The sequence below is a fragment of the Salvelinus fontinalis genome, chromosome 42 (assembly GCF_029448725.1).
Source record: "Salvelinus fontinalis isolate EN_2023a chromosome 42, ASM2944872v1, whole genome shotgun sequence".
NCBI classification, from domain to species: domain Eukaryota; kingdom Metazoa; phylum Chordata; class Actinopteri; order Salmoniformes; family Salmonidae; genus Salvelinus; species Salvelinus fontinalis.
In genome coordinates this window covers 5,847,348-5,871,038 of record NC_074706.1, presented here as the reverse complement: position 1 = coordinate 5,871,038, position 23,691 = coordinate 5,847,348, and the positions used below count along the sequence as shown (strand labels likewise).

General features: G+C 43.4%; 1 protein-coding gene across 6 annotated transcripts in view; it reads left to right on the top strand.

Annotated features, from left to right (window-relative positions):
* LOC129841100 (lipopolysaccharide-responsive and beige-like anchor protein) overlaps window positions 1-23,691 on the top strand; it is a 340,220-nt gene that overhangs the window by 73,621 nt on the left and 242,908 nt on the right. For 5 of the 6 annotated variants that reach the window (XM_055909200.1, XM_055909204.1, XM_055909203.1 and 2 more), the window contains exons 14-26: window positions 448-616; window positions 994-1,073; window positions 1,212-1,274; window positions 2,237-2,334; window positions 3,157-3,249; window positions 4,992-5,100; window positions 6,116-6,197; window positions 8,689-8,812; window positions 9,527-9,719; window positions 17,285-18,871; window positions 19,342-19,520; window positions 21,365-21,518; window positions 22,444-22,624. In XM_055909200.1, coding sequence (XP_055765175.1) covers window positions 448-616; window positions 994-1,073; window positions 1,212-1,274; window positions 2,237-2,334; window positions 3,157-3,249; window positions 4,992-5,100; window positions 6,116-6,197; window positions 8,689-8,812; window positions 9,527-9,719; window positions 17,285-18,871; window positions 19,342-19,520; window positions 21,365-21,518; window positions 22,444-22,624 — 3,112 coding nt within the window. The remainder of the gene's footprint in view (window positions 1-447; window positions 617-993; window positions 1,074-1,211; window positions 1,275-2,236; window positions 2,335-3,156; window positions 3,250-4,991; window positions 5,101-6,115; window positions 6,198-8,688; window positions 8,813-9,526; window positions 9,720-17,284; window positions 18,872-19,341; window positions 19,521-21,364; window positions 21,519-22,443; window positions 22,625-23,691) is intronic. The other variant, XM_055909205.1, reaches the window with a different exon arrangement.

Below are 23,691 nucleotides of genomic sequence, written 5' to 3'. Positions count from 1 at the left end.
TTCAGTAGGTTAGGCTATTGGATTTTATTTCTGCCTCACCTCATGCTGGGGTTTTCACTTCAAATCAAATGTTTGTCACATACGCCGAATGTAGACCTTACAGTGATATGCTTACTTACAATCCCTCAACCAACAATGCAGTTTTAAGAAAAATAAGTGTTAAGTAAAAAAATAATTAAAAATAATAATAATATATATATATATATATATAATAATAATAATAATAAGTCTTAAGTAAAAAAAAATATATATATAATAATAATAATTTATATTAATAATAATAATAATAATAATAATATATGAAGTAACAAATAATTAAAGAGCTGTAGTAAAATAACAATAGCGAGGCTATATACAGGGGGTACCGGTACAGAGTCAATGTGCGGGGGCATCGGTTAGTGTGTGTTCTTACGTGTGTGTGTGTGTGCGCGTGCATTCACTCCCCAGGTGCAGTTGGTGTTGTACACCTACCTGTCGACCGAGTTCATCAGCACGGTGACCATCTACAACGCCATCCGCAGGGTGGGCACGGTACTGCAGGTCATGCATACGCTCAAGTACTACTACTGGGTCGTCAACCCCCAGGATCGCAGCGGAGTCACGCCCAAGGGCCTCGGTAAGAGAACACACCCATGCCTCCCTACACACACACCGCACTCTTCATATTTCCACGAACACACACTTTTCTACACACACTGATACAGACTGATACCTCTCCTCCCCCAGACCAGTGTTGCTGTAGTGTTGCCATGGAAGTTGAGCAGCACGCTACTTTTACTGTGTGGAACTGGGTCCATCATCCAGTTCCCTGCAGAATGAGCTTTCCTGTTCTTCTTGCACCTATGTTGTCTGCTAAACCTAGAATAAACATTTTGTATTGTCTACCTACAGCTGTGCACTCTGCATCGTGTCCTAAATAACATCCTTTTGAAAACAGACCCTCTAATGACTTTGTCTCTGCGTGTGTCTGTCGTTGTGTGTCTGTGTGTGTAGACGGTCTGAGACCCAATCAGAAGGAGATCCACTCTCTCAGAGCTTTTCTGCTGCTGTTTGTGAAACAACTCATAATGAAGGTGAGTGTGTGTGTGTAATGAGAATCTCGTATGATATTAAAAATAATATATATATTTCGCCTTTTACACCTCATGTTAATCTACAATAACTATGACCGGTGAAGAGTTAGATTTCTGTTCTGTACTCTCTATTTTCAGGATTACGGAGTGAAGGAAGACGAGCTTCAGAGTATTCTCAACTACCTGCTCACCATGCATGAGGTTAGAACTAAAAGATCATTCAAAATGTCATGTCCTATACAGTGCACTACTTTTATACAATACATACTTTATTCTTAAAAAAACAGCAAACATAAACATTTGTGTGAAGAGTATACTGCTGCACCATGCAGTATCCACTCTCCAGTAATTCCTGTTCATCTTTACTCGATACTCCTTTACAGTTGAGGTATAAAACTGCCCACTAGGTGGCACTCTAAGCCAACAGCTCCGGCCTCCCAGACCCTCTCTCCTCTCTACTATAGATACAGAGCAATCACACTGGGCCGGGGAAAACGACCAGGCTCTTTTTAACCGTTGCCAAGTTTCACCAAGCCCTCCCTCGCAGAAGCCTCTGTGTTTACACTGCAGTGATGCATAGAGAAATAATGGTCCTGTAAAACAACCGGAATAATCCCTGCAGGAACAAGGGGATTAACCGCTCTCCCTCGGGAGTTCTACAGTCTTCTATGGATTGTTCATTCATCAGATAATTCCGTTGTTTCCGTGTATTATTCATTCCATCAACATTTGTTATCAATGACTAATGGTCTGTTTCCGTAGCGACCATTACTAATCAAGATGGAAACGGTGCACTGGTTTGATCTTTGATGTTGTGTGTCACCAATTAATCAATAATTAGTGTGAAAATAAACAGTATTAGTTATTGCACTTACATGGTCAATGCCTGTGTTTGTGGGTACTCTGCATCCATGTGGGTGTCTGTACAGTAGGGTGTGTTTTGGTGTCTGCTTCATGATGATACATGGTGTAACAGCACACCCACTAGCCACACTATTCATCTCTCGTTGGGTTGCATGACTCCACAGTGAAAGGCGATGCTAATTGCGAGCCCATTAGCACGAGCACACACACTATTTATCATATTGCTAATAATGCTAACAACAAGGCCTCCTCCACGATCTGATTCATTCAATTCAGTACAACTTTATTTATTTTCCCAGGACGACAATCTAATGGATGTGCTTCAGCTGCTGGTGGCTCTGATGTCGGAGCATCACGGCTCCATGGTGCAGGCCTTTGATCAGCGCAACGGAGTTCGGTGAGCTTCAGGAATAGAATGACCCACCACCCATCATAGAACTTCAATGGGAATTACGTTCTAGTCATTTAACTTCTGTGACGGTACTGTAACTATAACGTCATCTCCCGTGGCAACGGGTGGCGCAGACTCCTCCACAGGCCCTGCGGCCTCTGGGAACAAGATCGTTGTGATGTTAACCTACTTTGTGTGTGCCTTCCAAATGGTACCGTGTTACATTTGTAGTGCCGGAGACGGTACCCTATTTCCTGTATAATAGTGCACTACTTTTAACCAGAGGCTATAAAGGGACTAGGGTGCCATTTCAGACGCGCCCTTGTGGTTCTGTTTGCTGTTTCATGAAGCCAAAATGAAGCCAGATGACACCGAGGCCAATAAAGATGGTTTACTGGCTTCATTTGATCCTTTATCTGCAGGACTATTGACATTCAGCGACGACGGCACACGAGATTTATCTGTCTTATTTAGTCACCCTGTTTGCATTCTCTGTCACAGGGGGTTAAATGTAGTGTATCAACCATGCATGTCCGCGCGGGTGTCTGATATAGGCCCTCTCATAAAGGCTTTAGAAAATCTTTGTCACCCAGTTTGGGTGCTTTCTCATTTTACTAGCCTCTCAAAGGCTCCAACCACCTCTTATTTTACGACCGAAGTAGATGTCCTATACAAAGTTATAGTAGGTTCACAAAGCAGATATAATCTGTGATTCTGTAACTGTTTGGTTCTGATACACTCTTTTAGGTTTTATAATTTGAGATGCTGTTAAATTTGCTTAAATATGTTACATTTGGTATTCATGTGTTTTTCTTTGTTTCTGTACAGGGCCATTTACAAGCTGCTGGCTTCCAACAGTGAAGGAATCAGAGTTCAGGCACTCAAAGTCTTGGGCTACTTCCTCAAACACTTGCCCGCTAAGTAAGAACTCTAATATGTTGCTGTCACTTACCTTGTACTCTTGTCTGTAGGATATTATTAAGAATTGTCCGTACGTTTGGTCACATAAAAGCACTCAATTCTGCCTTGGACATTAAAAGTATATTTGTTCCAGAATAAAGAAGGACTCAGTTAGGCTCAGTCATTGATGTAATTATTCCAATTCTATAGTAATTTACCTTTAGGCAGACAAAAGGGTTTTCAATTCAAAATGGCCTCCTCAGTTGTATATTTCTAGGAGCCAAATTCCATCATGGAGCTGAGTATCTACAGAGAAAAGGGTCTCGTTCAGGTGGAGGTCGATATCTAATCCTCGTTCAGCCTGCGTACTGTAGTAAAATGAATAGCTGGCGTTAAAGCCCTTTCTATTTCTCTCTCTCTGGAGAGTGAATTGCCTCTAGTTGTGTAGAAGTGTTTTAGATAACAAATTAGCCACTCGTAAGCCTCCTTTGGTTCAGCGAACAATTAAGATGTCAGAGTCGCAAGAAAACAGCCCATGATGAAATATAGAGCAGGTCTCATTGAGGCTCTATTTCCAATTCTACTGATTCCTTTTTGATCTCACAAACTTTTGATCAGTGGTAGTACATATTCCCCAGCCTCAGACCCAGCCTCAGACCCAGCCTCAGACCCAACCTCATCCCCAGCCTCATTCTCATCCCCAGCGTCATTCTCATCCCCAGCGTCAGCCTCATCCCCAGCCTCAGACCCAGGCTCAGTGGACCCCCCCAAAAAGAAACATTTTTTTACTCAACTTACTCTTAAAACCTGCGATAGTAGAATGCACAAGGTGACATTTCTAAATTGGGTAGTGCATCATCAGTTCCTCTTGTCATGTCAGTCATTACATACCTTAGAGAGCTATTTACAACTTGTCAGAAATGTCCAGATCAACTAGCCCATGTCAGCTAACATTTTTTAGCTAAGTTTTTTAGCCCTTAGATTTTGTTGTCATGTTTGAGTCACAAAAATATCACACGAATACACGTTAGACATGCTTTAAAACTGCAACATTAGCTTTGCAGCCCACGAAAAAAAAAAAGAAAGTACAATTGCAGGAAATACGCTTTAAATGTGCAACATTTTCTCTTCGCCAACAAGAGGTGACTGAACAGTTTGTCATAAACAGTGCTTGTGCCCTTAGAAATAGAGGTGGGCATGCGTGTTGAGGATGTTCCCTAATGCTGGAAGGGGGCCTGAGAGAAAAAGTCTTAGACAGTCAGACTCTTTGCTGTCTGACTATACTAGCTTTATCATCCCAGAATATGTACAGATGAATGATACTCAGAGATGAAAGCTCTGAGGGATACTTGTCTTTGAAGGGTCCTGACAGGCCTGTGCAGGGGTGCATTTTTCATGTCTTTCAACTGTGTTCAAATGTGTCCTGAAGCACTGGTAAGCTTACACAGCGGTGGTCCACCAACATTCATAGTCCGTGACTCACCATATGGCTTTGGGAATTTTCCTTGTTAGTCCTCAACCAGTCCTTGACCGACAACCCAAAATGGAATATGTACTGCCAGACATTTTGGAAACATTGCTTGCTATACCATCCAATGGTGCCAAGTAACGCTTTTGTGAATTGAACTGTCTAGTTAAAAAGTTTGCATGTAATTAAGTGCAACACGATACACTGATAGACTGTGGATACAGTGATCAATGCGCTGGTACCAAATGTCTCACATGATACTCACTGACCATATGACCCTTGACCTTTGTTCCAGGAGGAAGTCAGAGGTCATGCTGGGTCACGGCCTCTTCTCCCTGCTCAACGAGCGACTGATGCTCCACTCCAACCAGTTCAGCATGACAACCTACAACGTGCTCTTCGAGGTCAGTTAGTTCCTCTCTCGTCTCTTCCTTGCCGTGTATGTGTAGGAGAGTCTAGAAGAAAATGGAGTAGTTGATATACGAAGCTATTTTCTCTTTGCCTCCCCCATAAATCCTAATACTAACTGCCCCCCATTTTGTATTTGCATTTGCTGATGATTTCCGTCACTGTATTAGTTCAGTTATACATGCACTGATTACACATGAATTCATTCTGAGAACACATTATTTAGATTAGAAGTGTGTTTTCTGAATTATTTAATGCTTTCATAGTTTGTTTGATGAAGTTGTATAGAAGGTGTAGTTAAACTCTAGTTTTCCTGTGGCTAGCGTCAGCTCTAGCTATTCTCCTTCTGTCTGGACCTAAATAGCATATCCCTTCTGAAAACATTGCAGTCCATTTTGAAGCGTGATGTTCTATTATTACCCATTGGTAATGCCTTAACTCAAATGATGGTCATTTGTGTTAATGGACCTATGTTATAATGGCATAATTGCACACTATAATGGACATTAATGCACACTATGTTAAACTCCACAGGAATCATGGACTTGTTGTATCTGACCCTGTAAATGATGTATTTTGACACACAGAAATATTTGGGATTGTCAGGAGACACTGGGGGAATATCATGTATTCCTCCTTTGCTGTTACTGTGAGATATTGCCGTCTATTCGATTCGGCACTGATTCTTGTTACCTATTTCTTCTGTAAAGACTTGGTGAACACATACGAACATATGTGGATTTCTCTGTGGCTCAATGTACCTCTTCCCTGGTGCTGTTAGTATGAGCTATAGATGCAGAAAAGTATTTATGTAAATCTTATTTCTCCCTTTTCTGTGCAGATCGTGGTTGAACTGAATACGTGTGACTGGAATTGCAATGTGGAACTCATGTACTTCTTGGTGCTGTTACTATGAGCTATAGATTCACATAAAAGTATTTATGGCTCTCCTCTGTTTCTCCCTCTCCTTTTCTCCCCGCGTCTCTTCTTTCTCTCTCTCCTTCTCTGTAGATCCTGACCGAGCAGATCTGCACTCAAGTGATCCATAAACAGCATCCGGACCCCGACTCCAATGTGAAGATTGTCAACCCGCGTGAGTCACCCCTCGGCACCCTACCGCTAAATAAATCACCTTTACCTACCGCTGCATGACCAGACCTAGAGAGCCTCCTCTCCCTTACGGCCGGTAACAGTGTTATATACTGGACAACAAATGTGGAGCATAAATTGAGGCTACAAAACTATACTACTCAAACGGTATGTGATCATATACGGTTAGACTAATGGTGGTCGTGTTTGGCTATAAGATTCAGCTGGTACATTTTTAAGTCAATCATTTTTTTGAAAAAATAATTAAAGAGTAGCTATTGAGAGAAAAAAAAACCTACTTAATGAAATTATATTGTGACAGTATATATAAAAAAAAAAACATGTTTCATCAGTTGACGTTCACACAACAGCTGAAGTGGAACTGAATAAAATGAGTGCATCGTTAAAGACCTCATGAAATCAACACCAGGCCCTGCGGCATTATACATAATGTTAATAAGAATTTTCCTAGTTTTGAAACTCAACTGTCATTTTTCAAAAGTAGGTATTTGGTCCGTCCGGGAAATGATGCAAAAGCTTACATGGCAATTTAATATTTTATCAAGTTGATATACTATTGCATTATGTGGTATTTTTAATAAGAGTTTAGAGGAACAGGAATTTATAGTTAAATGTATCTCACAGACCATTTTACGTTTTTTCTTGGCAATTAGAAACATTTTAAAATTATGTTTGAATTATGACCCTGTCTTCTGCAAAGGGGTTCTCATTTGATGTTTATCTTTTTAATAATCTGATAATGTACACGTACAGTAATTTAAAGTAATACTCTCAGAGATGTAGCTATTTCCCTTTTACTACCGGTTGCATATTTTTATATACATGCCTCATTAAGAGGGAAAACGTCCATGCTTAGTTTCTGTATGATGCAACGTAACAAGCTCATAGCAACCGCATTGCTTTGATCAATGTACTTGTCTCATCCTGTCCTAGTCTAGTATTTTCAGACCATTACTTACCTCTAATTTCACATGCCAGCTCTCAAAACCTTTTCATATGTGGGAGAATCAACTTCCCCAGCTGTGGCGGAGAGGGGGAAAAAACTGAGTCAGGCTGAAATCACAACCAAGGTTTACTTTAACCCTGCTCTAATCGTACAGTTAAGCTCCATTTGTGTGTGTGCGTGTGTGTTACACATCACATAGTCACACATTGATTAGCATAGGCCCTTTATTGTGGTAAAGGCATCCAGTCGTGTGCTGTGTAAAATACATAGAGACAGTCCTATGTGCTTTTTGCATGTGAACTGAACACACTTTATGGGAGTTCTGAGCCATGGGAGCACCATGGAGTCTGTTTCTCCTTTACTGTAGCTGCCTGCGTTCTCTTCTTGATGGTATCTGCTCTGAAGCCTCAAAATGGGCCTGATTGCAGTCTTTAGTAACGTCAGAGCGAATCAAACAAACTAAGGAAGTACCGTTTCCCTTAAATTAACTCCATGGAAAGAACCCAAGACCAAATGGGGGGGAAAAGACCCCATACTCACATCCCGCCATCCCCCAGTAACATGCAGAGGTAGTTTTCTGGCAGTGAGAGTTCAGTGATTCATAATTTGATTGACTAAGGCTTATAGAAACAACATAAACGTCTGGGCTGCGAGGGGTCCTTGTTGGTTACCATCGGTTACCACCAAGGTCCAAGACGACAAAGTGAAATCATAAACCCCCCCCCTTCCTGACTCAAGCTAAATGGACACTGACATAGTCTATATAATTCATCTAAACAGCCAGTCTCTTTAGGTTAACCAGAGAAAGGGTTCCAGGAAGCCTGCATAGGACTTTGGCAGGCGTGGTACACAAACAAACACACACACACACAGACAGACACACACATCTCTGAGTTGAAACAATAGCAAACTTTGTTTGATCGTTTCCACCACATAGATGTTGAGGTGTCTGCTGACAGTCAAATCAAGATGGCTTGTGACACAATGATTCACACATGTTGAGATGAATTGTCTGATTGTGTTGTTGAATTGTGGTCTGACTCTTACTCCCTCTGCAATTGATTTGTTTCATGGAAAGTGTGTTCATTCAAAAATCCCTTATTTTTTTGCTGTTTAGGATATACAATTTGAATCACTCATAGGGAGTAAAATGGTATTATTCAGTATCAATATTAGGATATTTTTAAATGTTTTTAAATCAGTATTGTAGCATGTCACAATTTTCATACTACTTTCAAAACAATCAGAATTTATTTAAATTGATTCATTTATTTAAATGAATTCTCAGATTCTGTCTCTTGCTTAATCACTTCTTATTTGGTGAATCGGTATTAACAACTCCTTATTTTAATGCAGATATGATACTATGACAGACAACAGTCTGTTCTCTGCATTCCTCTGCTGACCGTCTGTTCTGTACGACCCGAGTCAGTAACCCTGCAGGGAAAGTAGTGCGTCTGTGTGTACTAAACCATGTCAGACACCGTAACGGGGCATTAACAGAATGTGTTTTCCTGTGTTTTGACAGAGGTCCTGAAGGTGATCGCAGCCCTGCTGAAGAACTCTCCCCTCTCCCCAGAGAGCATGGAGGTGCGCAGGGTCTTCCTGTCAGACATGATCAAACTGTTCAATAACAGCAAAGATAACAGGAGGTAAGGAATGTCTCAGCCCTGAAGTATACTATCAAGTACACCACATTCTAGTACACTACATAGTACAATACAACAGGGTGATCATGTCTGATAGGAAGAATCTGTTCAATAACAGCATATATAACAGGAGGTAAGGAACGACTCAGCCCTGGAGTGGACTACACTACAATACACTACCACTAAACAAGAACTGGGTTCAAATAGTATTTGGAATCATTCAAATACTTTCAGGGCTTGCTTGAGCCCGCATGGAGTGCTAGGTGGGCGGAGCTTTGCAGTTTTGCGACTATTACATTGGTTCAATTGCGCCAGGCAATCTCTATCAAGCTCAATCAATCCACTCTAGGGAGTATTTGGAAGGAAACAAATACTATTTGAACCCAGGTCTGCACCAATATCACTTCAGTACAGCCCTCTGGTTGAGTTCAGTACAATGTTTTCCTGGCATACATCCCCTGTCCGATTACATCTCCCAGTTCCTCATGCCGGCGCCATGCTGGGGCTTTACTGCAAGGAGACCAACAAGCTTTGTCCTTCGTATGCTCAGAGTACAGGATGTTTTGAAGATGTGTGATATTGTGCATCTGTACACTACATGAGTGTGCTGTGTATGTAGAATTGTTTGCAAATGTTTGTGTGTATGTTTGTGTGTATGCACGCACATACAGTGCTGAGTCTTCGGAGCGCTCATATCTCTGTGTGTTTGTCTATCAGGAGCCTGCTGCAGTGCTCGGTGTGGCAGGATTGGATGCTCTCTCTGTGCTTCATCAACCCCAAGAGCAGCGAGGAGCAGAAGGTCACTGAGATGGTGTACGCCATCTTCCGCATCCTGCTCTACCACGCCATCAAGTACGAGTGGGGCGGCTGGCGCGTGTGGGTGGACACCCTGTCCATCACCCACTCCAAGGTCAGAGAGCTCATTAACCCCGTCAGACGGTCAACCAAACTCTGTCTCACGGAGAGACGCAGGGCTTCTGGATAGGTTTCTATACGTCTCTGTGGATTGCCGACTCTTTCTCTTGCTCTTCCAATCTATTTGTTCTCTCTCTTCTCTTTTTAGCTATGTCCTTTTCTCTTTTTCATTATTTTGTGAACACACACACTCTCCCCCGCTCTCATTCACTCTCCTCTTACTTTCTCTTTCTTTAGCACTCTGAAATTAGACTCCACTCACCTCGCTGCCCTTTCTCCTACCTCAGCTTCTCCAGGGCGCTCAGCCATCAAGATCTATCTCAAGTCTCTATCCAACCAGTCAGGGGCTTCCTTGTTTAAGTTTGATCCTGACATAATAACAGTCTCAGAGGAAATGTCCAAAGATCCCTCCTAGCCTCAATGACCCACTCGTAGATTAATAGTGACTGACTAACAGAGAAGTGCCTCTCTCTCGGTGCCCATCAGATCCAGCCTGGTGGAAATCTTGTGCTGATTATGATGTGAAAACGGCAGTGTGCTGGCTTAATGGAATCAGTTCTTTTTCCTCTTCCATCCCTTCTAGTCATTTATTTATGTATTGAGTTTCCCACTCTTTAGTTAAACATAAACTACCGGTTCTTCTTATTTCAGAAACTCAATTTAAAAAAGGCTGTTTAAAAATGAATTGTTGATATTGGATTACGGAGCCAGGTTCCAAGGCAGTGAGGTAATTTGGTCGGCGTCGGATTGTGGTGTGGGTGGTTTATAAAGCTTGGCAGATTGGAGGTTGGTTGAGGGAAACTAGGTTATTTTTGTGTTGAGGTGGATGTCTATGGAGTTCTGAGGATGTAGTGATGGATAAAGGCCACTAGGGGGCACAGTTACACCATTTGGCACTGTCTCCATCTCAGGACTGAAGTTGGTTGGCTTGGTTGCACAGTATTTGCTAGACCAAAAGCTCTCGACCTCAACATTTACGTACCCCACCTCAAACCTGTCCGTGTGTATCCAACCTTTAGGTTGTATGCGAAAAAATAACTTTGTATCCACTATCATATCTGACTGAAGGATTTCACATATCATTGGTAAGGACAGTGTAAATATGTAGTTGTGGAGACGTGGGGAAAAACCCCCAAAGAAAGCTACAAAATGACATCACCGCCAATTCTGGCTAGACTGTTCCAGATTATTCTGCTGCCGTTTCTGCATTTTTGCCTTGGGACTTTAAGTGTCTTATCGTGACAGTCATTTTTCAGTCATTTCCTTTTTGTGATGTCATTTTGTACTAAAGCTGTTGATAGACAAATGATAGGGACTCTTTCACTTCAGAGTTTTACACAAGCTTAAACATCAAATCACAATTATTGCTTTCTACACTGTAGACTTTAACAGTAAATACACAGCATCTTATTTATTCATGAGACCTTTATAAAATGTATTTTTTTCACTGAAAGCACACCATGAATGACTCTTCACATATTTATTGATATATTGTATATTAAAGAATAGTTTTGCAGAAAAGTTACCCTTTTAAATTAGCTGGGAGTGGATGTGAAGACGCATGTTAAGTCATAGGCTTGTCCAATTGACATCAGTCCTGTGCAGTACAAAACAAACCTAAAGTGACTGTTTATTTGTAAATAACACCTTGTGTATTTAGGGTTGTGTGTCGCCCCGAGCTTATTGCTGTAGCACGCTGCACATGGCCACAATCACACGCTGTTCTGTAGTTTCACTTTACTACACTGCCACACCAGCCGCTGTGCAAAAAAGTGTGCGAGCGAGCAGAGGAATTGATCATTCTCTTCAGTACTGGACAGATGGTAATTGCCCTTTTCCCATAATTGCACAAGATTAATGCTCTTGCTGCTTAGCTCTGTTTACAGTGCCCCAGCACTAATCTAAAAACAGCACCACACACACACACACACACACACACACACACACACACACACACACACACACACACACACACACACACACACACACACACACACACACACACACACACACACACACACACACACACACACACACACACACACACACACACACACACACACACACACACACACACACACACACACACAGAGGGTCCATGCAGTCTGAATTGGGTATGTGCGGCGGGCACTAGCCATCCAGATACATGCATTTGCTCTAAAAAGAAAAAGCTGGAGAAACTCAATTGCAATTTTATTGTCCGGTTTGATAGATTTCCTGCCACCTCTGTAGCACCAGAGCTGTTTGTCACTGTTGCTCTCTCCTCCCACGGCTGCAGGGTGTGTGTGTGTGTGTCTACCACTCTCTCCCTCTACCCACACATTGTCTCCTCCTTCGCTCTGAGGCTTCTAGAAAGCCTATTCGGAACACATTGAATATTCATCCTTAGCTGCACCTCAACAATCAGAGAAACAAGGCCTCATCAATTTAACCAGCCCACCGGGAGCATCCTGATAAATACAGACACACATTCAGAAATATCTACATACTGTATGCACACACCTTCTCCTATGCATCTAAGCCTCTATCCATTTCATTATTTATATGCAGCTTGGAACACATTGTGTACTTTACGCAATTGAAAAGAAGCGCTTCTGTTTCTTATGGGAATTTTTTATGACAATTGCATAAATTAATTTCTACATTTTCCACAAAAATAATGTTCTGTTTTTAAGTCATATGATTTCTTATTACATGAACACTGAAACCTGTATCACTGATTTATTACTTACATTATTACAATGAAATCACCTCTGCCTAATGTAGTCTTCCTGCTCTTTTCAAATCAATAATTCTGGATAAATAAGGTGATATTAAACATTGACTTATAGCCTATTTTTAATCATAATGAGCAAACCTGTACACATCAGTGGTGGAAAAGACTGAGTTTTCATCCTGCATCAATATTTACAGTAGTGGGTTAAATGAACTGTACTACAGTATATTTAACATGGCCAGAGGGCGAGAGAGATGGTGAGAGAGGGAGATTTTCAGAAATTGCTTCCATCTTTCCTTGCCTGCCCAGACTGAGCTAAAGCAGCACTAGTCTAGATGACACCAGTTCAGGTGACTTACAGATCTCCCTGTAGTCTGCTGCAGACTCCTGAATGGTCACCTGGGATAATATGAAATTATATGATTGGAGCACTGGGACCTGCTGGGTGACTTTAGTTGCAATTGGACATGTATGACCGTCTGGCATATCCTGTGTGTGTGTGTGTGTGTGCAGTCAAAGGTCACGCCTGTGTGTAACTGTTGGTTGTGTTGGGTGGGTGCACATGTGTATGAAAAGTATGATGAATGCACACCTTTCTGTATGACTGAACAAATATGTTAGTGTGTGTGCGCGCCCATGTGTGTACACAAATGTGTGTGTCCTTTATCTGAGCCAGAGCAGCAGCAGGCTTTGTGCCGCAGTGTGAGCAGACCAGGCAGATGTTTCTGCAGGTGGGCCTGCTGACACACACACACACACACACACACACACACACACACACACACACACACACACACACACACACACACACACACACACACACACACACACACACACACACACACACACACACACACACACACACACACACACACACACACACACACACACACACACACACACACACGATGCCTTTCTCCCAGCTCTGCACACAAATGAGTTGGATTTGAGGAAGATTTGTAAATCAGTCATCAGTGTGTGAAGGACTCCATACCCTTCTAGCTTCAACAGTCAGCTTCTCTGTAGTATCCACCTTGTGGAAATGATCCGACATAAACAGATAGAGACATTAGTGCAGGAGTGCCTGTAAAGCAGAAGAAGCCAGATGGGGCTTTCAGATATCGTCCTATTTGAATCATGTCTATTTGTAGCCTTTTATTAGATCAATAGCAGCTTGTACACATTGCAAACTGTGTGTTTACTCTAATGTGGATGCTAGTTCTCTACGAGCAGCAGTACACAAGGGAGTATGGATCCACAGTACAAAGCCTCCCAGTACTGAGACTCAACATGTTGAGATGTAGCCTCCAGCCTCTCTCTCTATTGTTTAGCCTTCATGCAGAGATGGACACATCGACAACTCCACAAAGGAGAAGGAAGTACAGGACATGGAGAATGCTCACCTGCACGGACACACACACACACACACACACACACACACACACACACACACACACACACACACACACACACACACACACACACACACACACACACACACATACACACACACACACGACGGTCTACAGGACTTCTCATAGGGTAAACTGTAGGCCTTGTGTGTATTGTATAGAAGTTCCACAGTGCTGAGCGGTGGGAGTTATTGGGATATCTACGTAGTACCGTCGATTCCCTCAACAAATGAGACTGTATCTGGTGGCCCACCTGTGGACCCTGTCCCATAGCTTGGGAACCCAACTGTGTGAGCTATAGGAGGACAATGTAACTGTCTGGCTGTCCTTAACCATGTGGTCTTAATGGACTCCCTTCTGGTTCCCAAAGACATCACCAGTCAGTGCTCTGCTCGGATTCCTGCTTCACATGATCAGGGGAAACTGATCTAGGAAAGGAGAGAGAGAGAGAGAGAGAGAAAGGGAGAACAAGAAAAAGAAAGGGGGGGAGGGAGGGAGGAAAAAGAGAGCGCGAAACAGTGAAAGGAAGAGTTCCGTCCAGGCAGGACTGCGGCGGGCAGTGCAGGCAGAGACAGACAACATTGATTTGGGAGGAGGGAGGAATTGCATTTAGCTAATTGGATTAGAGCCGCGCAGGCTTTCCCCATTTCCCCTTTGTTTTGTGGTCGCCGCCTATCTATTGATCTCAATGGGACTCCCAGGCCCTAACCTGCTATAGAGGGTCTCCCTGGACCAGTGGTGAGCCACACAGCCTCACACCACACAGCTTGTGGTCTGGGGCCCAAACTGATCTCTGAACAGTTGTTAAATGGTCTAAGAGAAGGATGGAGGACAGCAGCCAAACCCTACATTGCATTCAGATATCAGATTGGTCTGCGTTGTGATGTCAGTTTGTATTAAAATCAAATCAAATTGTATTTGTCACATACACATGGTTAGCAGATGTCAATGCGAGTGTAGCGAAATGCTTGTGCTTCTAGTTCCGACAATGCAGTGATAACCAACGAGTAATCTAACCTAACAATTCCACAACTACTACCTTATACACACAAGTGTAAAGGGATAAAGAATATGTACATAAAGATATATGAATGAGTGATGTTACAGAATGGCATAGGCAAGATGCAGTAGATGGTATAGAGTACAGTATATACATATGAGATGAGTAATGTAGGGTATATAAACATAAAGTGGCATAGTTTTAAAGTGGCTAGTGATACATGTATTACATAAAGATGGCAAGATGCAGTAGATGATATAGAGTACAGTATATACATATACATATGAGATGAGTAATGTAGGGTATGTAAACATTATATTAAGTGGCATTGTTTAAAGTGGCTAGTGATACATTTTTACATAATTTCCATCAATTCCCATTATTAAAGTGGCTGGAGTTGAGTCAGTATGTTGGCAGCGGCCGCTAAATGTTAGTGGTGGCTGTTTAACAGTCTGATGGCCTTGAGATAGAAGCTGTTTTTCAGTCTCTCGGTCCCTGCTTTGATGCACCTGTACTGACCTCGCCTTCTGGATGATAGCGGGGTGAACAGGCAGTGGCTCGGGTGGTTGTTGTCCTTGATGATCTTTATGGTCTTCCTGTGACATCGGGTGGTGTAGGTGTCCTGGAGGGCAGGTAGTTTGCCCCCGGTGATGCGTTGTATTGAGTTTAAATGAGATGGAGTCTGGATTAGAATACAGTTTCTTTACAGGTGGGGTGTTTAGAGGGATATTGAAATTTGATCACCAATTTATTTTTCAGTTTGTCATTTATTTTTGTTTATAATTCAATTTGTAAGGTCGATTTGCAGCTCTGTGTCATTTCGCTACAGACAGCACGTCCAGCTAATAGCTGTCAGGTTAGAATAGCCTGCACTGTATTCCTACACTTGCATAAAAATGTTCCATACCTCTAACCAAGACGTGGACTAGAATTAAATTAGACCAGATTGGCTACACTGATGCCTTGGCCACCCAGTGCTGCTGGTCTCATATCGTAGCTCTACGCTAACCACCGTTTTAAATACCGTACAGTACTCCCATTCTAATGGTAATCCAATCTTTATAGAAACCCATTTAAGGCCAACATGCATCATTTTAATGTACTGCATCGCAGTCTGATGTTATTCCACTGACTAACCACTCCAGTGTAGTTTCCATATGGTCATACTGCTCTACTTTGAATGCAATGCAGCATGCTTTAAATTGGTAAAAAATGCTAAATATCAAATGAAGCAGAAACTAATGGCGGGGAGGAGAAGGCTAAGTCACTAGACTGTGATCGTTAAACCGGAGAGAGAAGGCCGTTACTATCAGTGGGTTTAGAAAGACCTCTTTACTTTCCTACTCTGAGAAAACAGATATGGATTAACAATCACAGCCAACCCAGTACCAGAAGATTAATGACCAGCCTTGTAGCCATCTAATTTAGAACATTAATGACTAATGCCTAATTAATTACAAATAGTTAGGGTCTCTCTCTGTCTCTCTGTCTCTCTCTCTCTCTCTCTCTCTCTCTGTCTCTCTCTCTCTCTGTCTCTGTCTCTGTCTCTGTCTCTCTCTCTCTCTCTCTCTCTCTCTCTCTCTCTGTCTCTCTCTCTCTCTCTCTCTCTCTCTCTCTCTCTCTCTCTCTCTCTCTCTCTCTCTCTCTCTCTCTGTCTCTCTGTCTCTCTGTCTCTCTGTCTCTCTGTCTCTCTGTCTCTCTGTCTCTCTGTCTCTCTGTCTCTCTGTCTCTCTGTCTCTCTGTCTCTCTGTCTCTCTGTCTCTCTGTCTCTCTGTCTCTCTGTCTCTCTGTCTCTCTGTCTCTCTGTCTCTCTGTCTCTGTGTCTCTGTGTCTCTGTGTCTCTGTGTCTCTGTGTCTCTCTGTCTCTCTGTCTCTGTGTCTCTCTGTCTCTCTGTCTCTCTGTCTCTCTGTCTCTGTGTGTGTGATTAATGCAGGGCCTTAAATTAGGAGAGTGATGATTTGCCGATGACACACGGACGCTGTTCACCTGGCAGACAAACACTTTACAATATCTACTAACTAATCTATGACTGCTAACATGGATGGGTGATGGTCTCTTCCTCAAATGCCACAGCAGATAATTGTTCTCTATAGACCCCCAGATGGTGACGAGATGATACTCTGGACATGTCACTGACCCTCAGTCATTGGGTGCGGCAGGTAGCCTAGTGGTTAAGAGCATTGGGCCAGTAACCCGAAAGGTCACTGGTTCGACTCCCCGAGCCGACTAAGTGAAAACTCTATCGATGTGCTCTTGAGCAAGGCACTTAAACCTAATTGCTCCTGTAAGTCACTCTGGATAAGAGCGTCTGCTTAATGACTCAAATGTAAAAGAATACTATGTAGCTAAAATCTGGTCTAAAGTTTGTTGTAGGCCCCACATAGCGCCTGTCAAACGAAACTAACGCTTTGTTTATTGTTTATGTTTGCAGGTGACCTTTGAGCAGCACAAGGAGAACCTGGCCCGTATGTTCCGTCAGTACCAGAGACTGGGCTCCGAGGGCGATGCGGCTGGTATCCGAACCATTTCCGGGGCCAGCCGGGACTCTGAGATTCTGGGCCAGCTCCGGACCAACAGGGATCATGGGAAGGAGACCGCACCCTCCACCGTGATCGAGCTCACCATTGACTCAGAGAGGCTCCCCCAGAACCAGGAGTCCCCCAACACTACCCCTCCCTCAGCAACCTCAACAGCATCTGCCTCCACCCCCAGCCCTCCAGAGAGAGAAGGAGATAGAAGTCAGAGGGGTCAAGCACCCATAACGGTGTCCAACATGCTGGCCAGAGCTGAAGAAGAGGATAATGAGGAACTACAGCAGGTCCAGAATCAGATCTCTGAGGATCAGAGAGGAGGTGCTGGTGACAGAGCTGAAGCTACTACACGGGAGACTGAAGCTAAACTTACTGAGGATAAAGTCAGCAGTAAGACCGTTGAGGCCATGGCTGAGACTGAGACCGCCACAGACAAGACTGATGATGCTGCAGCAGCATCTAGCACAACTGAAACAGACGAAGCAACCAAGCCAGAAACTGATGACGCGAAGGTGGCTAAAACGGAAACAAGCGACGATGGTAAAACATCTGATACCGACAAAGTAGTAAGACCTCAAACGGATGGAGAGAAGGGGTCAGAAAAGCACAGCTACAAAGCCGCCAACGTTCTTATGTCTGAAGATTCCCTGAAGGAACCCAAGGAACCGGAACTGGCAAAGCAACCGGAGGAACAGGTCTCTGCTGCAATCTCAGCCTGCCAGAAGGGCAGCGTGGCGGAGGGGTCAGCAGGCGGGGCATCTGTCCAGTCAGTCAGTGACCAGGTCCGACCCAGCTCCACCGACGACAGCATGGAGGAATCCTCTTTTGTCTCCGCCGCTGGTGGAGAGGAGGAAGAAAAGGAGGCAGAGGAGGTGAAGACAGAGGAGGTTGTAGTTGAGGAGGTGACGATGGAAGAGGTTAAAGCAGAGGAGATCAAGACAGAGGAGGTTAAAACTGAAAAGAAGAAGGAAGAGGAGAGTGTTGCCGAGGTCACAAAGTCAGCAGTGGAAAGTCAAGAGACACCACCTGCTTCTGTACCTGAGGAGAGTCACACACAACCCCCTAAAATGGAGGAGATTGACCTGAACCCGTCTGCACCAGGCACCGACCCCACCAGCACAGAGCCAGCACAGCAGCCTTTAGAGTCCACAACATCGCCCCCTACAGCCCTGGAGGCCATACTACCACCAACAGCAGTAGGGGCCACTGTCTCTAAATCTGACACCCCACAGGCTGTAGCACCAGCAGAGGCCCCCAGCACCAAGGCGGTCCAGCCAGAAACCCCAGGGGCCACAGAGGCCCCCAGCACCAGGACTGATACCTCTCCGAAGGTAGCCACTTCTACTGCTGTGGAGGCAGGGAAAGACAGTGCAGCAGAGGGTCCAGGCTCTGCCACCAAGACCAAAGAGATCCACATTGCCAGGCTGGATGTGTCCAGTGTGGCCTCAGACACAGAGAGACTGGCGCTAAAGGAGACCTCCACACCTGTATGTCATCACTGCTTTCATCTATTTACTGGTCTTAACATGTATTTACATGTATATTGTGTCTTTCACGACAAGTGCTTTATAATGTACAGTATGTACGTGGGTATATGGCTAAAGCTAATCCTGTTTATATTTATATGGCTAATGCTGAAGCCAAAGCTAATCCTGTTTATATTTATATGGCTAATGCTAAAGCCAAAGCTAATCCTGTTTATATTTATATGGCTAATGCTAAAGCCAAAGCTAATCCTGTTTATATTTATATGGCTAAAGCCAAAGCTAATCCTGTTTATATTTATATGGCTAATGCTAAAGCCAAAGCTAATCCTGTTTATATTTATATGGCTAATGCTAAAGCCAAAGCTAATCCTTTTTATTTGTATACGGCTAATGCTAAAGCCAAAGCTAATCCTGTTTATATATATATATGGCTAATGCTGCTGCTAACTGTCCTGAGTGCTGTACCACAGGAAGTTCCTCAGGGCGACGCAGCTGCAGCCGGTGCCTCAGGAGGCCAGGCCAGCGAGAGCAGCTCCTCCGCTCGCTCCACCATGTTCCGTATTCCAGAGTTCCGTTGGTCTCACATGCACCAGCGCCTGCTCACAGACCTGCTCTTCTCCATCGAGACTGACGTGCAGATGTGGAGGAGGTAAAGGAGGGGAATTGGTTGAAATACATGGAGAATTGCATAGCATTTGGATCTGATTTGTTGGTTGCAGGTCAGGCGACTTTCCAACTCACTAACTTACAACAAAAAACTGTCTATCCTGAGAACATTCTGATCTCCAGCTCGTTGCTGTAAATGAGACGGTGCTTTCAGTCAACATGTAAAACAAGGGTTGAAAAACAACTCTGAGAGGTTTAAACTGAATAGATACAGTGCCTTCAGAAAGTATTCACACCCCTTGACTTTTTCCACATTCTGTTGTGTTACAGCCTGAATTTAAAATAAATTGAGATTTTGTGTCACTGGCCTACACACAATATCCCATAATGTCAAACTGGATTTAAAACAAAAACAAATGAATAAATAATGAAAAGCTGAAACGTCTTGAGTCAATAAGTATTCAACCCCTTTGTTATGGCGAGCCTAATTAAGACCAGAAGTAAAAATGTGCTTAACAATTCACATAATAAATTGCATGGACTCACTCTGTGTGCAATAATATTTATATATTTATAATAGTAAATAATAGTTTTATATTTAATTTTGTATTATTATTTACTGCCATTCTATATTATTATTTGTCATTGTTTATAATTTTATTACAATATATATTGTATACATTGTTGCTTTGGCAATATTGACACAATGTTTTTCATGCCAATAAAGCAGCTTGAATTTGAAAAAAAATTGAATTTAAAAGTGTTTAAGATGATTTGTTGACTACCTAATCACTGTACCCCACACATACAGTTATCTGTAAGGCCCCTCAGTCAAGTAGTCAATGAGGAACCATGAGTCCAATGGTGACTTTAAAACAGTTACTGAGTTTAAGGGCTGTGATAGGAGAAAACTGAGGATGGATCAACAACATTGTAGTTACTCCACAATACTAATCTAAATGACAGAGTAAAAAGAAGGAAGCCTGTACAGAATACAAATATTCTAAAACATGCATCCTGTTTGCAACAAGGCAATATAGTAATACTGCACAACATGTGCTAAAGTAATTCACTTGTTCTCCTGAATACAAATACATCATTTCAAGCATAGTGGTAGCTGCGTCATGTTAAAAGCAAGCTTGTAATCGTTAAGGCCTGGGGGGGGGGGGGGTTCAGGATAAAACTAAACTGAATGGAGCTAAGCACAGGCAAAACCCTAGATGAAAACATGGTTCAGTCTGCTGTCCACCAAACACTGGGAGACAAATTCACCTTTCAGCAGGAAAATAACCTAAAACACAAGGCCAAATTTATACTGGAGTTGTTTACCAAGAGGACATTGTATGTTCCTGTGTGGCAGAGTTACAGTTTTTACTTAAATCGGCTTGAAAATCTATGGCAAGACCTGAAAATGGTTGTCTAGCAATGTTCAACAACCAACTTGACAGAGCTTGAAGAGTTTTGGAAAAAATAATGTGCAAATGTTGTACAATCCAGGTGTGCAAAGCTCTTAGAGACTTACCCAGAAAGACTCACGACTGTAATCGCTGCCAAAGGTGCTTCTACAAAGTGTAAACAAGGGAGAGTGAATACTTATGTAAAGGAGATATTTCTGTATTTAATTTTCAATAAATAAGGAAGCATTTGTAAAAACATTTTTTCCATTTGTCTATATAGGATATTGTGTCTAGATGGGTGAGGGTGTAAAAAATATTTAATCCATTTTTAATTCATGCTGTAGCACAACAAAATGTGGAATATGTCAAGGGGTATGAATACTTTCTGAAGGCACTGAAGGCATTGATTGTGTTGTACATTGATTCAATGGTTATAATGTTTAGCTTCTATGTACCTCCGTGTAATTTATGCCCGTCTCCTCTCTCCCAGTCACTCCACTAAGACGGTGATGGACTTTGTGAACAGCAGTGAGAATGTGGTCTTTGTCCACAACACAGTGCACCTCATCTCTCAGGTGGTGGACAACCTCATCATGGCCTGTGGAGGCATCCTGCCCCTGCTTTCTGCTGCCACATCCTCCTCAGTGAGAGACACTGTCTGTCTGGCTGTTGTGTCTGGCTGTCTCTGTCTGTCTCTGTCTGTCTGTCTCTGTCTGGCTGTCTGGCTGTTGTGTCTGGCTGTCTCTGTCTGTCTCTGTCTGTCTGTCTCTGTCTGTCTGTCTCTGTCTGTCTGTCTCTGTCTGTCTGTCTCGGTGTCTGTCTCGGTGTCTGTCTCGGTGTCTGTCTCGGTGTCTGTCTCGGTGTCTGTCTCGGTGTCTGTCTCGGTGTCTGTCTCGGTGTCTGTCTCGGTGTCTGTCTCGGTGTCTGTCTCGGTGTCTGTCTCGGTGTCTGTCTCGGTGTCTGTCTCGGTGTCTGTCTGGTGTGTCTGTCTGGTGTGTCTGTCTGGTGTGTCTGTCTGGTGTGTCTGTCTGGTGTGTCTGTCTCTGTCTCTGTGTCTGTCTCTGGTGTGTGTGTATGTGTATGGCCACCCACAGGAGGTTATCCCTGTCCATCCATCTCCGTTGACCTTTCTCCAATCACATTAGACTAAAGTTGGCCAGTGCTTACATGGATAGTGTGTTTTTGTACTGTCTGACCCCAGTGACAGTAGCACTTCAGTATAACATAAACCCTGATGGACCTGTGGGCCTCTGTCTGTCTCCCCTCCATACCACTCCCTTTACCATTTACACTGGAAACAATGTCCAGTATGGACTGATGGCTGGGGCTGCAGCAGGGGTCAATTCCATCATAATTAGATTCAAAGACGGGATTGAATTCAATGAGGATTTAATCGGATTGAAATCTGAAATGGACAGAGTGGAAATTGAATTGACGAGACGTTGAACCATTTCCTTTCTTACCAAACATGGTCCCTAAGTTGACTAATAGCTACATGTCATAATGTAGTTCTGATTTGACAGTACTGATGCTAGTGATGGTGGTGTTTGTCCCTCTTCTTCTCCTCAGCATGATCTGGAGAACATTGAGCCGTCCCAGGGTCTGTCGGTGGAGGCGTCGGTCACCTTCCTGCAGCGCCTCATCAACCTGGTGGATGTTCTGATCTTCGCCTCCTCCCTCAACTTCACCGAGATCGAGGCTGAGAAGAACATGTCCTCTGGCGGTATCCTCAGACAGAGCCTTCGCCTGGGTACGTATGGAAGAACCTCTCTGCCTCTCTCTCCTCCTCCATCCCATCTGGTCTTTTCCATCTCTTCACATCTCCTCTCCCCATTCCCATCTTCTCTTCCTGTTCTGTTCTTTACATGTCTTCCCTTCTTGTTTCCCTCTTTTCCTCATCTCTTCACTTCCTCCTTCTTCCTTTACTTCCTCCTTCTCCCTTCACTTCCTCCTTTTCTCACCCCTTTCCTCCTCATTCACCTCTTTTTATCGATCCCCCTCTATATCAGACTGCAGTAGACTCTAATAGCAGCCTGAGCTGCCAAAGCTCTCCATAGTGTATCCTCTCTCTTTCTCCCTCTCTCTCTTGGCTCGTAGCAGCCCTCTCTTATCTTGTTATTATAACCCCTCTGCGCTGCAACACTCTAAAATGGCCGCCTATGATTAGTCGATTCCCCTGTAATGGCCCTGGCTGTAGCCCTAGGCCTGCCTCTCTCTCGCTCTCTTTCTCTGCCTCATGTTCCAGTCTATTAAAGTAACCCAGTGACAGCTCCGAGACGCGGCTAGACCCTTGCTCTGCTAGCTGAATAAAATATACTTCAAATGCTTTACATTATTCATTTTATTCAGGCACTACATTACACCAACCACCTTATCCAACCTCCAACCCACCCCTCATCCAACTCCTAAGCTCCCTAGTACAGTAAGACTATGCATGGTGATTTAAACCATCTGCTCCATTTGGGTAATGGGCCGTGCTCTGGTATCCATTTTTGCTTTTAAATACTCCTTACAAACTAGCTCGTAAACAAAATGGTCGCCCTGTACGCCACCTTGTTCAGCTGATAGCCAGTCGCGTTTTTTCCCCTGGGTTTATCCCAACGGGCATTCTCATTGGTGGGGAGCTCGGTGGAGAGTGATTCTGTCGTAGCACATGCCTGCTTTTAGAGAGCTGCCGTTATGAGATTAATTTTTGATGAGGTATTCTTTCCCTGTTGCTGGTGCAGTAATCTGATTTGGGTAGACTGTAACAAGGTTTCAAGGGGGAACTTACACACAGGTACACACACACACAGGTACACACACACACAGGTACAC